The sequence below is a fragment of the Lynx canadensis genome, chromosome D2 (genome assembly GCF_007474595.2).
Source record: "Lynx canadensis isolate LIC74 chromosome D2, mLynCan4.pri.v2, whole genome shotgun sequence".
Classification (NCBI taxonomy): domain Eukaryota; kingdom Metazoa; phylum Chordata; class Mammalia; order Carnivora; family Felidae; genus Lynx; species Lynx canadensis.
The window spans coordinates 74,854,740-74,867,929 of record NC_044313.2 but is presented as its reverse complement, the minus strand read 5'-3'; the positions used below and the strand labels follow the sequence as shown (position 1 = coordinate 74,867,929).

Below are 13,190 nucleotides of genomic sequence, written 5' to 3'. Positions count from 1 at the left end.
GGAAAGAGGCTAAATTCTGAAGAGTTGTTGACTCTTCAGCGTACGTTAGGTAGTACTAATCTCTCATTTATGGCATTTTTAATTTGTCAAGGTAAAGTAACATTTTAAGTAAAGTTAAAAGATATAGCTTATCATTTTTCCTTGTATCTTAAAAAATATTTAGGGGTTGAAATCATCTTTACCAGATTACAGAGCTGCAACGTACATGATAATATGTCAGATTTCTGTGAAAGTGACAATGGAGGACACCTTCGTCAATTCGTTGGCTTCACAGATCATCAAAACGTTGACCAAAATTCCTTCTTTGATCAAGGATGGATTAGGTTGCTTAATAGTGCTCATGCAGAGACAGAAGCCAGAGAGCCTTGGGAAAAAGTACGTACGATTGAATTGGGAAATGATGATAAATACAGGAGAATGAAAGTATTTTGAATAATTCTTTTCAAAGATAAATTGTATACTTTTTTTTTTTAATTGCTATATATTATCTGACTTTTGAAGTTAGCATTTTATGTACTTGTTTCTTCAAAGGCCATTTCCTCATCTGTGTAACGTTCCTGATCTTATTACAATACTTCATGGGATTTCTGAAGTCTATGATGTCAGTCCTCTTCTGCGTTACATGCTTCCCCATCTGGTCGTCTCCATCGTTAATCATATTACAGGTTCGTGGTTGTATATTATGTGTCCAGAAGCGTAACGTCTAAGATTTGATTCTCTTAAAATTGTTAATATCTGTAAGATATTTCAAGTTTCTGCTAATTGTTTTTGTGTAATTTTTTTTTTTTTAATGTGAAAAACATTTGAGGTGGGAGTACATTGGTTGAAGGAGATATTTGTTAATTGATATGCTCAGAATTCTGGTGTGTCTTTTTAATGTGTGTTCTATTTTAATGTTTATTTATTTTGAGAGAGAGAGTTTGTGCACAAGTAGGGGAGGGACAGAGAGGGAGAGAGAGAGAATCCCAAGCAGACTCCACACTGTCAGCGCAGAGCCTGACACAGAGCTCCATCCCGTAAACCGTGAGCTGTGACCTAAGCCTATACCAAGAGTCAGATGCTTAATCGGCTGAGCCACCCAGGAACCTCTAATGTGTGTTTTTAAACAATCTCTTCGTTAAAAAGGCTATGAAATTATTTTAGGGGCGCCTGGGTGGCGCAGTCGGTTAAGCGTCCGACTTCAGCCAGGTCACGATCTCACGGTCCGTGAGTTCGAGCCCCGCGTCAGGCTCGGGGCTGATGGCTCGGAGCCTGGAGCCTGTTTCCGATTCTGTGTCTCCCTCTCTCTCTGCACCTCCCCCGTTCATGCTCTGTCTCTCTCTGTCCCAAAAATAAATAAAAACATTGAAAAAAAAATTTTTTTAAATGATTAACATATGTTACCCAGTAAAACTTTCCCTTCTCATTTAGATATTTAATGAACTTCAGTGACTCATGTATGACAAATATTCAGTTGCCAAAAAAGTTTTTCTCCTTGGAGTCAATGAACATAAAAGTCCTTTGAGTCACTGAACATGGCAGACCAAGAAAATCGCATACATAAAAAACCCAAATTTTGGGGTGCCTGGGTAGCTCAGTCTGACTTAGGCTCAGGTATGATCTCACGGTCCATGAGTTCAAGCCCCATGTCGGGTTCTGTGCTGGCAGCTTGGAGCCTGGGGCCTGCTTAGGATTCTGTGTCTCCCTTTCACTCTCTCTGCCCCTCCCCCACTCACACTCTGTCTCAATCTCTCAAAAATGAATAAATGTTAAAAAAAAAACAAAACATTTTTAAGCCGTAAAAACGGTTATTAAAAATGATTATTTCCATTATATGCTTTTTATCTTTCAATAAATAGAGAAGTACAAGAAGAAATGTTTGGTCCTGTTGCCACTTAGACTAAGAAAAACATACTAGGGAAGACATCTCTAAAGTGTGTCAGTTTATTGGAAAATGAGCTTTGCCTAACCGGATCTTGGTTTAGATATGTGTCAGAGATATGAGTAGCATGTATAAAAGTATATTTTTCCTATTCTGGTGGTGATGTGGTCCCAATCTTTGAAGGCAGGGCTACCAGCTGATTGGTAATATATGTGCAGTAAATGTGGAATAGAAGATGATGGCTCAGTTCAGTAAGGCACATCAAGATGCAAGCTGAGCCTGCTTTCAGAGCTAGTTTCCTGGGCTCTAGGCTTGGGTCCCAACTTCAACCACTTGTAATATGACCTGGCACAACTATGTTTTGGACCTCTGTTTTATAAATAAGGCATGGAAAACTTGTTTTTAAAAATGTAGAGAATTTCAGGTAAGGCGTAAGTGAGGGTAATGTATACAAAAATGTAAAAAATATACATAGCTGAATAGGTGAGATACACTTTTATAAACAGGTAAAAAGCTGGATACCAATACATATGGTTTAAAAAGATTCCTGTAGAAGACTTTTCTGCTGTAAGTAAATTTAATAATGTAGGTGCAAAAGAATTTTTCCCCATTAATTTTAATTTATGTTGTATGCTAAGGTGAAGAAACTGAAGGGACAGATGGTCAAATCTACAGGAGACATTTAGAAGCTATACTTACAAATATATCACTGAAGAACAACTTAGATCATTTGCTGGCTAGGTAAGCTGTTATTTCTGACATGCTTTTGATTTGTATCTTTGGGGCTTAGTATACTTTTTAGAGTTGGGTAGCAGTCTTCCAGTTTCTCTGTATGATGCATTTCTTGATTTGTCCATATCATTTCGTTAATTACTTAGTGCAATAATGATGGCAGTAGAAGGAAAAAGTAATTTGTTTTTAATGCTTAAATGGGATTATGGAAAGTTAATAGTTAAGCTAAATTTGGGTTATAGCTACATGGAACTAGTGGTTGATTTGAGATTCCTATTAATAACTGCGTCAAAATGCCTGAAACAATGCATCGCAGTTAGTATTTAGTAAATATCAATTAGAAACTTAATATTGAGGGTGTGAAGTGAAAATTCTTTCTTTTCTGTAAAGATACTTCAGTCTCCCATTTTCTTTTTTCACTTAAAGGGCAACTTGATAACAGTGAAAAGAATGTAGGCATTACAGTCAGACATGGGCTTCAATCCTTCCTCTCTCATTTCCAGGAGAGTAGAGTAGTAAGTTCTGAAGGTCAGACTGCCTGGATCTGGTTTTGCTGTTGTGTAACATTGGCCTGTCTGCTGCTGTGTGTCATTCGTGCCCCTCGCTCACGGAATTGGCTTGTGGATTAAATGAGAGTAGACGTGGGAAGTACTGTTGAGAGTGTGGGCCCCGGAGTCCAGCAGGCTTTGAGAACCTGCTCTACTGTTGATGGCACAGGAGGGCTCGCTGAGCACTGGCTGCGATGGCTGTCCTCTGATCGCAGGCAGATTACAAGAGTTCTCAGCCCTGGTTTTTGCATATGTAAAATAAGAATGACTGGTACCTTGTGGAAATATGGCAGAAGTATTTCTGAAGCATCTAAAATATAATGGGTGGTCAATAAATAGTAGCTCTCATGTCTGCTGATACTTGTTTTGTTTTGCAGCCTTCTTTTTGAAGAGTATATTTCATATAGTTCACAGGAAGAAATCGGTCCTGATAAAGTATCTTTGCTTAACGAACAGTTTCTTCCACTTATCAGACTTTTGGAAAGCAAGTAAGTTGTGTGTTTCTGCCCTTGTTGAATGTGTGTGTCTTGTTTTATTAAAAGAAGATTCACAGGTCACATCATAACATAGGGAATGAATTGTAAAGAGGCTGGTTTTCCCCCCACCTTTAGGAAGACCGGTATGGGATTAAGTGTATTTGACCTATACTTTCATATAGGAAATAGGGGCCATTTTTGTATAGAGAGATGTTACTGTTGGAATACTTTTAAGGTTTTATTTGTATCTTTTTTATACACGTATCATGTGTGTGGTTAGTGACTTCGTTAAGAATAATTAGCTCTTTATTTTCTTCCCAGGTATCCCCGAACATTAGATGTTGTATTAGAGGAACGCCTAAAAGAAATTACAGATCTAAAAAAACAGGAGCTTTTTCATCAGTTTATCTCTCTTTCTACAAGTGGAGGAAAGTATCAGGTAAGTTTTTCTTCGGAGGAATTACTACAATTATGGGTATATTTGTGTGGTTATTTAAGGAATTCTGGAGATAAATTGGCTAGTTCACTCCTTTCTTTGCAACTTTCGTGGACAGGTGAGATTTAGTACAGTTTCCCTAGTTCCCTGAAGGGAAGCTGTGAGGCCTCAACTCAGTTATGCATTGAATTGTTGGAAAAAGGCATGGCAACGTAAATAACTGCATGTGATACTTTCAGGAAAAGTATGTTTTGGAAATGTTATTAGCAGTCATCAAAAGGGGGCTTCACTCAGGTTTCCAGTGTGTCCTTATTTTTTTGCTATGTGTGCACTAGCCGCATGGGGCTGTTCAAGTCACTGGTGAGCATAAGGGAGGCAGATTTTAATTTCATGATCATGTTAGAACTTCAGAAATTTCCTGTCAGTTCACCCTAGATCGATCTATTTCTACTAGAAGTTAGACATTTGAGCAGTTTTTACAGTTAGCCTTGAAAATAAATGTTATGAGGAGAAATGTGATTGTTTAGGTTTCTCTCTTTTGTAATTAGACCTTCATCTTTAATTAGTTTCATTTCCAATATTAGGATAATAGATTTCCTTTTTAGTCTTTTTACGTAAGTGAGGTAAGTTGTCATTAATTTGACTGTCATTGTTTTATTATTTAGGTGAATTGCTTTCTGTGTTCAGTGACCAATTTTTTTAATTCATATTTTCATTTAGGTGCTAATACACTGATTTATTTCAGGTGTTTCTCAGTCTGAAGTTAGATCCGTATAATGAATACAAAGTTACTTCACAGAATTGCTTCACTAAATAAACCTACACATAGACACAAGTGTACTCTCAAAATCACAACATTTACAATGCTCATTTTTTTCATCTATTGTAACTCATTACGTTCTAGAGACAAAGATTTTACTTCTTGGTTTCTGGATTTAGATGCTTGTTATCAAATGTGTTGGGCATTTTAGGGCAGTTTCCTCTGGTTTTTATTCTTGATCAGATGCTCAGATTTAATGGTGAACTCATTTGGTGATTGTGATGAATTCTGTAGTTTTTAGCAGATTCTGATACGTCTTTGATGCTCAGTCTGAACCATCCACTTGCTCCTGTGAGACTTCTGGCTGTTAATCATCTGAAAAATATCATGAAGACATCAGAGGTTTGTTTCAGATAGCTTCATTTGTGATATTTTTATCCTTAAAATGCACAGTGTAATTCTAGAAGAGGAAATTGGAACTTACCAACTACAATTGATATTATGTAATTACAGACACAAGGCAAATATCACAGAGAGTACATTGGACCATACATGCCAGTAGCCACCATTTATTAGAGCAACCATGCTCTAATAACCTCTATATTCGTGTTTCCACATTGCAGATTATTACTTCAGTGTTTTTCAGACTTATGATTTCTAGATCATTTACACAGAGGTTCACCAATTATCTGAGAATGTTGTAGTTTTGAAATTTGACTTTGGTACTCTTAAGTTCAACATGAGTGTATTTGGGGACATTGGAATTACAGCTTTTGGAACACTGTTCGTGATTTCAGTACCTCCGGTTGTATTTGTTTCAGATTTTGGTGGCTGTGAATAGTAAGTACGAAGGCTAACTTAATTTGTAAATAATGTCTTTATACCAAAATGGTATTTTACCAAGACTTTGCAGTAATTGAAATGGAGCAGTATTTTCTGAGCTTCAGCCATTCAAACAATTCTGTCACAATTTTTGCTGTTCGAGCTTATCACTAATACTATGTTTTTAAAATTTTTCTCTGGCTTTCAAATGGACTAATTTTTTTTTACATTGTTGTGAAGTCATGAGTTTGAAGGGTTAACTGGTGTAGACATTTAGTGTAGTTACTATAAAGGAAGAGTGTTCATCTGTGTGATCTAAATCTTCTCATGTAGTACTATTGCATATTTGGAACATTTCTGGAAGAGAAAAGTGGTCCTAGAGTTGAGTGTCCTCATGGCACACCATAGTATGAACATGCTGAACTTGAACTTGTGTCATGATAGCTAGAGCCAGATTCATATCACAAATAGAATTTAATTTCAGAGTGCAATCATAATTGCCATAGTAAATTCATTTCAATTTGAGTTTTTTGGTTTTGCAGGGCTTTGTGATAGTGGACTTAAAATTTTTTGGTTTATATTTATATTATCTTTGATTTGCTTTATATTTTTGTGTTACTTCGTTTTAAAATGATATGTAAATAATAATAGCAACATTAGGATCTGGGAGGATTTTTTTTTTCAACATTTATTTACGTATTTTTTGAGAGAGAGAGACAGAGACAGAGACAGAGAGACAGAGCATGAACAGGGGAGAGACAGAGAGAGGGAGACACAGAATCCAAAGCAGGCTCCAGGCTCTGAGCTGTCAGCACAGAGCCCGATGCAGGGCATGAACTCATGAGCTGTGAGATGTGACCTGAGCTGAAGTTGGATGCTTAACTAACTGAGCCACCCAGGCACCCCAAGAATGTTTCTTTAAAAATGGTTGATGTAATACTCAAATTTATAATCTGTAGCTTTGATTCATTTCTGATCTGGCATAAATTACGTCTCACAAGGTGTCGATAGGTTTGCGTTAGTGATTTGCTGGATAATTAAACCATAGCATACTGGTCTTCATTGTGATAGGAAGATCCCAGTGTCTAGAATGAAAAAAAAGATTCCTAGAAGCTCCTAATATTATATCTGAAGGTGTTCTTGTTCTTCTTTTAATCCCTTTCTTTTCTGTCCACTTCTGGATTTGGTTAGTGTTTCAATAAAGGCCGTTGTACACATTCACCTTTTAGATTTAAGCATGGTTAACTGTCTTCAGATTGGGGTATTTGACTACTTGCTAGCTATTTAGAAAATTTTGGTGATATTTGCTATGTGAAAGTTGGACTTCAGTTTGTGAATTCTAGGGATTTTAGTTTTATCTCCCAACAGAGTGCCTTACTATTTTTTGTAGCATTATTTAGTTATATTTTTTTCACCACCCATAGATAAGGATATATACTTAGGTTGATTTGCGATCTTACCTTTTTGTTACTGTGAATGATTACGTGCTTTATTTTCTTTTGTAAATGAAAAAAAGTAATCTTTTTGGCAGACTGGCTTCGCAGTGCTTGTCCTCACTCTTGTAAAAATCTTGATAACAATAGCTGACTTTAATAGTGTTTACTACGTAAAAGGCCTCGTTCTAAGCACTGATGTGTATTGTTTAATCTTGTAGCAGTTCTTTGGAGTTGGTACTGTTACTAGCTCTGTTCTCTGGAGGAGAATAGTGAGACCTGGAAAGGTTAAATTACCCAGTTGGTCGCACAGCTGGTAGGTGGGTAATGCCAGAATTTAAACCTAGATGTTCTGGTTCTTGAGTCTTTGCACTCTCAATATCCAGGCTCTGATTTAACAAGATGAACTTCTTAATGCAAAAATTATATTTGAATTATATATATTCTATTATATTTTCAGTAGAAACTGGAAAAAGTTTGTACCAAATAATTACTCATCTATAAAGGCCCTTTAGCATTGAGGAGGGCACCTGTTGGGATGGGCACTGGGTGTTGTACGGAAACCAATTTGACAATAAATTTTATATTAAAAAAAATAATAAAAATAACAAAAAAATAAAAAGGCCTTTCAGAGATTATCTAGTTCAGTGCAGGTATGTTTAGAGTGTTTGAATTTGCATCTAGGCCAGAGCCTGTATTTCTTACTGATAATCTGGAGTGCTTTTCACAAAACCAAGCTTCCTATCTAGGGTAAAATCTTAGGAGGTTTTAGCAGCAACTAAATATATTTTTTTTCTTATTTAGGAGAATGTCGATGAGTCTTTCATAAAAGAAGCTGTTTTAACCCGATTAGGTGATGATAGTTTAGATGTTGTTTTGTCGGCTATAAATGCTTTTGAGGTGAGTGAATTTGTTGTTTGTTGAAATACACAATTTGTAAATATTTTCTCCTCATGTGATTCTCTGCTCTAGGCAGGAATATATTGGAAATTATTCCTTCATTGGAAATTTGTTCTCTTGAGAGCATAGACTTAAGCCTGGTTAAGGAAAGCTTATGGGAGAAATCAGACTGCACAACTTCATATCACATAGAAGTTCTTCAAAAGGGAAAAGTGTTTTATAAATTGTTATCGATAGTAAATACCTTGGGATCGTGGAAAATCGGCTCATGAATGCCACTTTTGAGAAATAGCTCTCATAAGGCCTTGAAATAGTTCAAGGACTGTTGGGAGACGAATTCTTTACAATTCATTATTTTTTTAAGTGTATTTAACAAGTACCGTATGCATTTGAAGCAGGTGAAAATTTACTTATGGCCATTTCTTCCCCTTTAGATTTTTAAACAACACTTTAGTTCAGAAGTGACTGTTTCAAATCTTCTAAATCTCTTTCGAAGAGCAGAACTTTCAAAAAATAGGGGATGGTATGTATTCATTTCTCTTCATACTGTTTTGAATTAACAAAATTTTTTTTTTTTTTTTAATTTTTTTTTTCAACGTTTATTTATTTTTGGGACAGAGAGAGACAGAGCATGAACGGGGGAGGGACAGAGAGAGAGGGAGACACAGAATCGGAAACAGGCTCCAGGCTCTGAGCCATCAGCCCAGAGCCCGACGCGGGGCTCGAACTCCCAGACTGCGAGATCGTGACCTGGCTGAAGTCGGACGCTTAACCGACTGCGCCACCCAGGCGCCCCTGAATTAACAAAATTCTTACACCTGTTTCATTTTTTGTGTTTACATGTTTGCATTTTCTAATTTAGTTATATGGTCATGGTAGTGGAATGAATCATAATGTAATTCTTGCATTATGTAAATAATTAGGATTTGTGTGGCTTCATTATACTATTCTCTGAAATTTTTTCTTCATAAAATGGTGAGAGTCTATAATGTGTGACATAATACTGAAATCTGAGAAGTAGGGTAGTAGGGAGTTTTAGTTTTTATTTGAGTTTATTTTTTTTTAATTTTTTTAATGTTATTTTTGAGAGAGACGGAGTGCGAGTGAGAAAGGAGCAGAGAGAGAGGGAGACGCAGAATCAGAAGCAGGCGTCAGGCTCTGAGCTGTCAGCACGGAGCCCAATGTGGGGCTCAAACCTACGAACTGTGAGATCATGACATGAGCCGAAGTCGGATGCTTAACTGACTAGCCACCCAGGCTCCCCGGAAGTTTTAGTTTTCTACTTTATATAGTTCTATTTGATTATTTTTTCCCAGGATAGTGTATTACTTTATAATGAAACACAAACTTATGAAAGTAAGCTCAGAGGCACATGGTTACCTTCTGTACTATCTGATGAGCTCATTTTTGGCATTTAAGCTTTTTTCATGGAAAAATGACTAAGTTCCTTAGAGGAAGAGAGCATGTCTTGCAGGTTTTTGTTTTGTATCCATCATATTTAGTTCTTAGCACGTAGTATGTGTTCAGATTTTTTTAAAATTATGAGTGAGTCTGTGATTTCTAGTGGAGTTATATATAGTGTGACGTGTTTTATGTTATTATAGTTAGCCTAATGATTTCTCAAAAAAAAAGATTTGACGGAGTTAGTTTAAAATTGTTCTCTCAAATAACTCACCTTTTGGCATGGATTTTAAGTGATTGTGTTGGCTGTGTCTGAATAATGTGTTTGTTGAGACCAGGATAATGTCAGCTGAGCAGGGACAATGCAATGATTTGGGGCTGAATTTAAGTTTCCTAATGGGTTTCTCAGCCAAATCTGTTTGTGTCTTAGGTACAAGGTACTTGAGGTAGCAGCAGACATATTAATTAAGGAAGAGCTACTGAAAGAAAATGATCACTTGTCAAATCAGGTGGTGGTACATCTGCTGCCGTTTATGATTATCATCAATGATGACATGGAATCTGCAGAGATGAAAATCGCTATATATTTATCAAAATCAGGAATTTGCTCTCTGCACCCTATATTAAGGGGCTGGAAGGAAGGTAAGAAATTCAGTTGCCTTATAGAAAAAACACTTTAAATACTTAAAAAAAACAACAGCAAATGTTGGCTGTAACTTATTTGAAATCACATTTGCTCTGTTTTGTGTCAGCAAGATTGTTTAAGATCAAAAATCTAAGATCAAAAACCTACAATCCTTGAGCAACAACAGATTTGAACTGCACAGATTCACTTAAATGTGGGTATTTTTCAATAAATACTGTACAGTACTCTGCATTTTCTCTTCCTTAGAATTATTTAAATAGTACTTTTCTCCTTCTAGCTTTATTATGAGTCTACAGTATGTAATACATATAAGATACAAAACCTGTGTTGTTGATGTTATTAGTAAGACTTCAGGTTAACAGTAGGCTATTAATGGGTTTTTGAGGAATCAAAACTTATATGTATATTTTCAGCTGTGTTGGGAAATGGGGTTGGTGCCCCTGTTCCCACGGTCCGTGGTCAGCTGGACAGTGGAAAGGAAGCTGACCCACACACAGATTCAGAATTGGACAAAAGGGAAAATACAGAGCAAACCTTCATAGGAAAATTATAAAACTTTTGCCTAAATTTCTTACTCTGTAGAATTCTTTAGGTGAGTATTCATGATATAAGGGCCCTGTGTTCATTTTTTTTTTTTTTTAAACAGCTCTTGAAAATGTGATTAAAAGCACAGAGTCAGGAAAGCTAATTGGTGTGGCAAATCAGAAGATGATTGCGTTATTGGCTGACAATATAAGTTCAGGGGATCCTTCTTCAATGTTAAAGATGGTAGGTTTGCTGTCAAAGAACACCCCTGGATTTCTCAGTGTTTGCTTCACTAGATTTTTTTTAAATAATGTTTGCATTTTTGACTAAGTATATTCTGCAGATTGTTTTATATCTTTTACGTTTTATATAAATTTTTTATTGTGGTTTTATATTGGACTAATAAGAATAATATGTACCTTTTTGCCTCCCTGTTTCCTTTTATTTAAAATATGAAAACCTGGGGGCGCCTGGGTGGCTCAGTTGGTTGAGCATCCGACTTTGGCTCAGGTCATGATCTCGCGGTCTGTGAGTTTGAGCCCTGCGTCAGGCTCTGTGCTGACAGCTCAGAGACTGGATCCTGCTTCGTATTCTGTGCCTCCCTCTCTCTCTGCCCCTCCCTCGCTCATGCTCTCTCTCTCTCTCTCTGTCAAAAATTAAAAAAGTAAATTAAAAAAATAAAATATGAAATCCTGTTTTTTGTTAAAATAGCAAAATATCAAAAAGTTATTTTTTTGTTTTTGTTTTTTTTTGCCTTAGTAAATAAAGCTTTGTCAAGGCATTAGGTGTATAATTTTAAAGCATTTATCTGGTTGCCAAGTGCAGTTATTTATGTTCATTATAATTCTGAATTTTTTAATTTTTTTAATTACTTAGAAGTCAGTGCTTACTACTTTTTAAAGGCTTTGTATTTGTCATCTCACCTTAAATGTAATACCCAGATAGGTCTGGGGTAGAGAAAATTGTTTTATGTGAACTAAGAGCTACCAGTAATGGAGAATGTTTATTTTTCAAGGTGGAGGATTTAATAAGCCTTGGGGAGAAGGACTGCTTTAGTCTGAAGCAGAAAGTGACTTTTCACCTGGTCACGGCTGTGCTGGTTTCTTGCTGTTCATCTTTAAAGGAAACTCACTTTCCATTTGCAATAAGAGTCTTCAGTTTGTTGCAGAAAAAAATAAAGAAGCTTGAAGGTGTCATTACTGCAGTGGTAAGTAGTGCAAAGTGTCTGGAACATTGAGTAAAGTGGCAGTCTGGCTTGTTAAGCACAGCAAAACTGAAAATTGGGGGCTGAAACGCTGAATCTTTGGATTCAGTTGAATGCTGAATTAGAAAAGTTAATTGAATTACAGAATGTCAAGGTCGTGATGTTTTATACCTAATGGTTGACTGTCCCCTTTATTATCTTTATTGGGTAGTTATCTGAGTTATGCATAACTATCCTTCATGATGAAGAATTCACTAGGTATGTCAGTGCTTGAATAAAATATTACTTCATTCTTGGGGCGCCTGGGTGGCGCAGTCGGTTAAGCGTCCGACTTCAACCAGGTCACGATCTCGCGGTCCGTGAGTTCGAGCCCCGCGTCGGGCTCTGGGCTGATGGCTCAGAGCCTGGAGCCTGTTTCCGATTCTGTGTCTCCCTCTCTCTCTGCCCCTCCCCCATTCATGCTCTGTCTCTCTCTGTCCCAAAAATAAATAAACGTTGAAAAAAAAAAAAATTTAAAAAAAAAAATAAATAAAAAATAAAAAAAAAATATTACTTCATTCTATTGTTTCCTAAGAATTGATCTTTTGTATTTTAATGTTACATCAGATTTGGATCTCACCAGCTTACTCTTTGTCTTTGACAGTATCAGCTAAGAAACATGTTTCAGTTGTTTATATTTTTACGTAGTATCGTATCTTGAGGTAATAAGATTATTTCTTTTAATATCTGCCCCCTGTAGTAGTATTTAGTTTTTATTTGTCCTCCATCATTCAGAGGGCTCTTCATTTTAGGATTTGCAGAATGAGTCAGCATCGTTTTCACATTTACATATACCCTCAGGATTTTACAAGTTCTGGTCATGGTCATTGTTACCTAAAATCATATAAATTTAAAAAGAGTAATAAATTTTTGTATTTTAAAAAGGTAGCCCAGATAAGCCCTTCTTGAATTCTTTCTTTCTTATCTTTTGTGGATTGTGGTAACCTGAAGGGTGTTTGCCCTTGGTGTTAAAAGTGTGAACAATTTGGGTGTGTGTGTGTGTGTGTGTGTATATATATATATATACATGTGTGTGTGTGTGTGTATATATATATATATGTATGTATATGTATATGTATACACATACATATGTGTGTATACATATATATATATAAACATATATATATATATGTATACATACACATACACATATGCAGATAAAATGCTTTATATTTAGTACCCTTTCTGGGAATCATGGGCCTCTTTCTGGCTGTAGCAGCATATTGAGTCAGTGAAATCCCTCCAGAGAGACGTTCTCTTAGAAGTCTGGCTCTTTCCTTCCAGGTTACTGCTGTGTGCTCTCCTGTACAGAGTCTCATAATTTTCCTTCATATTTTCTCCTGCTTTTTAGTATCTGCAGTATAATTTCTAAACACCTCACATTTTGCTGCTTATTTGCAGAATTAC

The 13,190-nt window shown here is 36.2% G+C and overlaps 1 protein-coding gene across 1 annotated transcript in view; it reads left to right on the top strand.

Moving 5' to 3' along the window:
• HEATR1 (HEAT repeat containing 1) overlaps positions 1-13,190 on the top strand; it is a 52,047-nt gene that overhangs the window by 6,235 nt on the left and 32,622 nt on the right. The window contains exons 7-17 of the mRNA XM_030334428.2: positions 164-375; positions 532-665; positions 2,500-2,602; positions 3,519-3,629; positions 3,939-4,056; positions 5,108-5,215; positions 7,873-7,968; positions 8,403-8,491; positions 9,800-10,011; positions 10,662-10,783; positions 11,556-11,747. Coding sequence (XP_030190288.1) covers positions 164-375; positions 532-665; positions 2,500-2,602; positions 3,519-3,629; positions 3,939-4,056; positions 5,108-5,215; positions 7,873-7,968; positions 8,403-8,491; positions 9,800-10,011; positions 10,662-10,783; positions 11,556-11,747 — 1,497 coding nt within the window. The remainder of the gene's footprint in view (positions 1-163; positions 376-531; positions 666-2,499; positions 2,603-3,518; positions 3,630-3,938; positions 4,057-5,107; positions 5,216-7,872; positions 7,969-8,402; positions 8,492-9,799; positions 10,012-10,661; positions 10,784-11,555; positions 11,748-13,190) is intronic.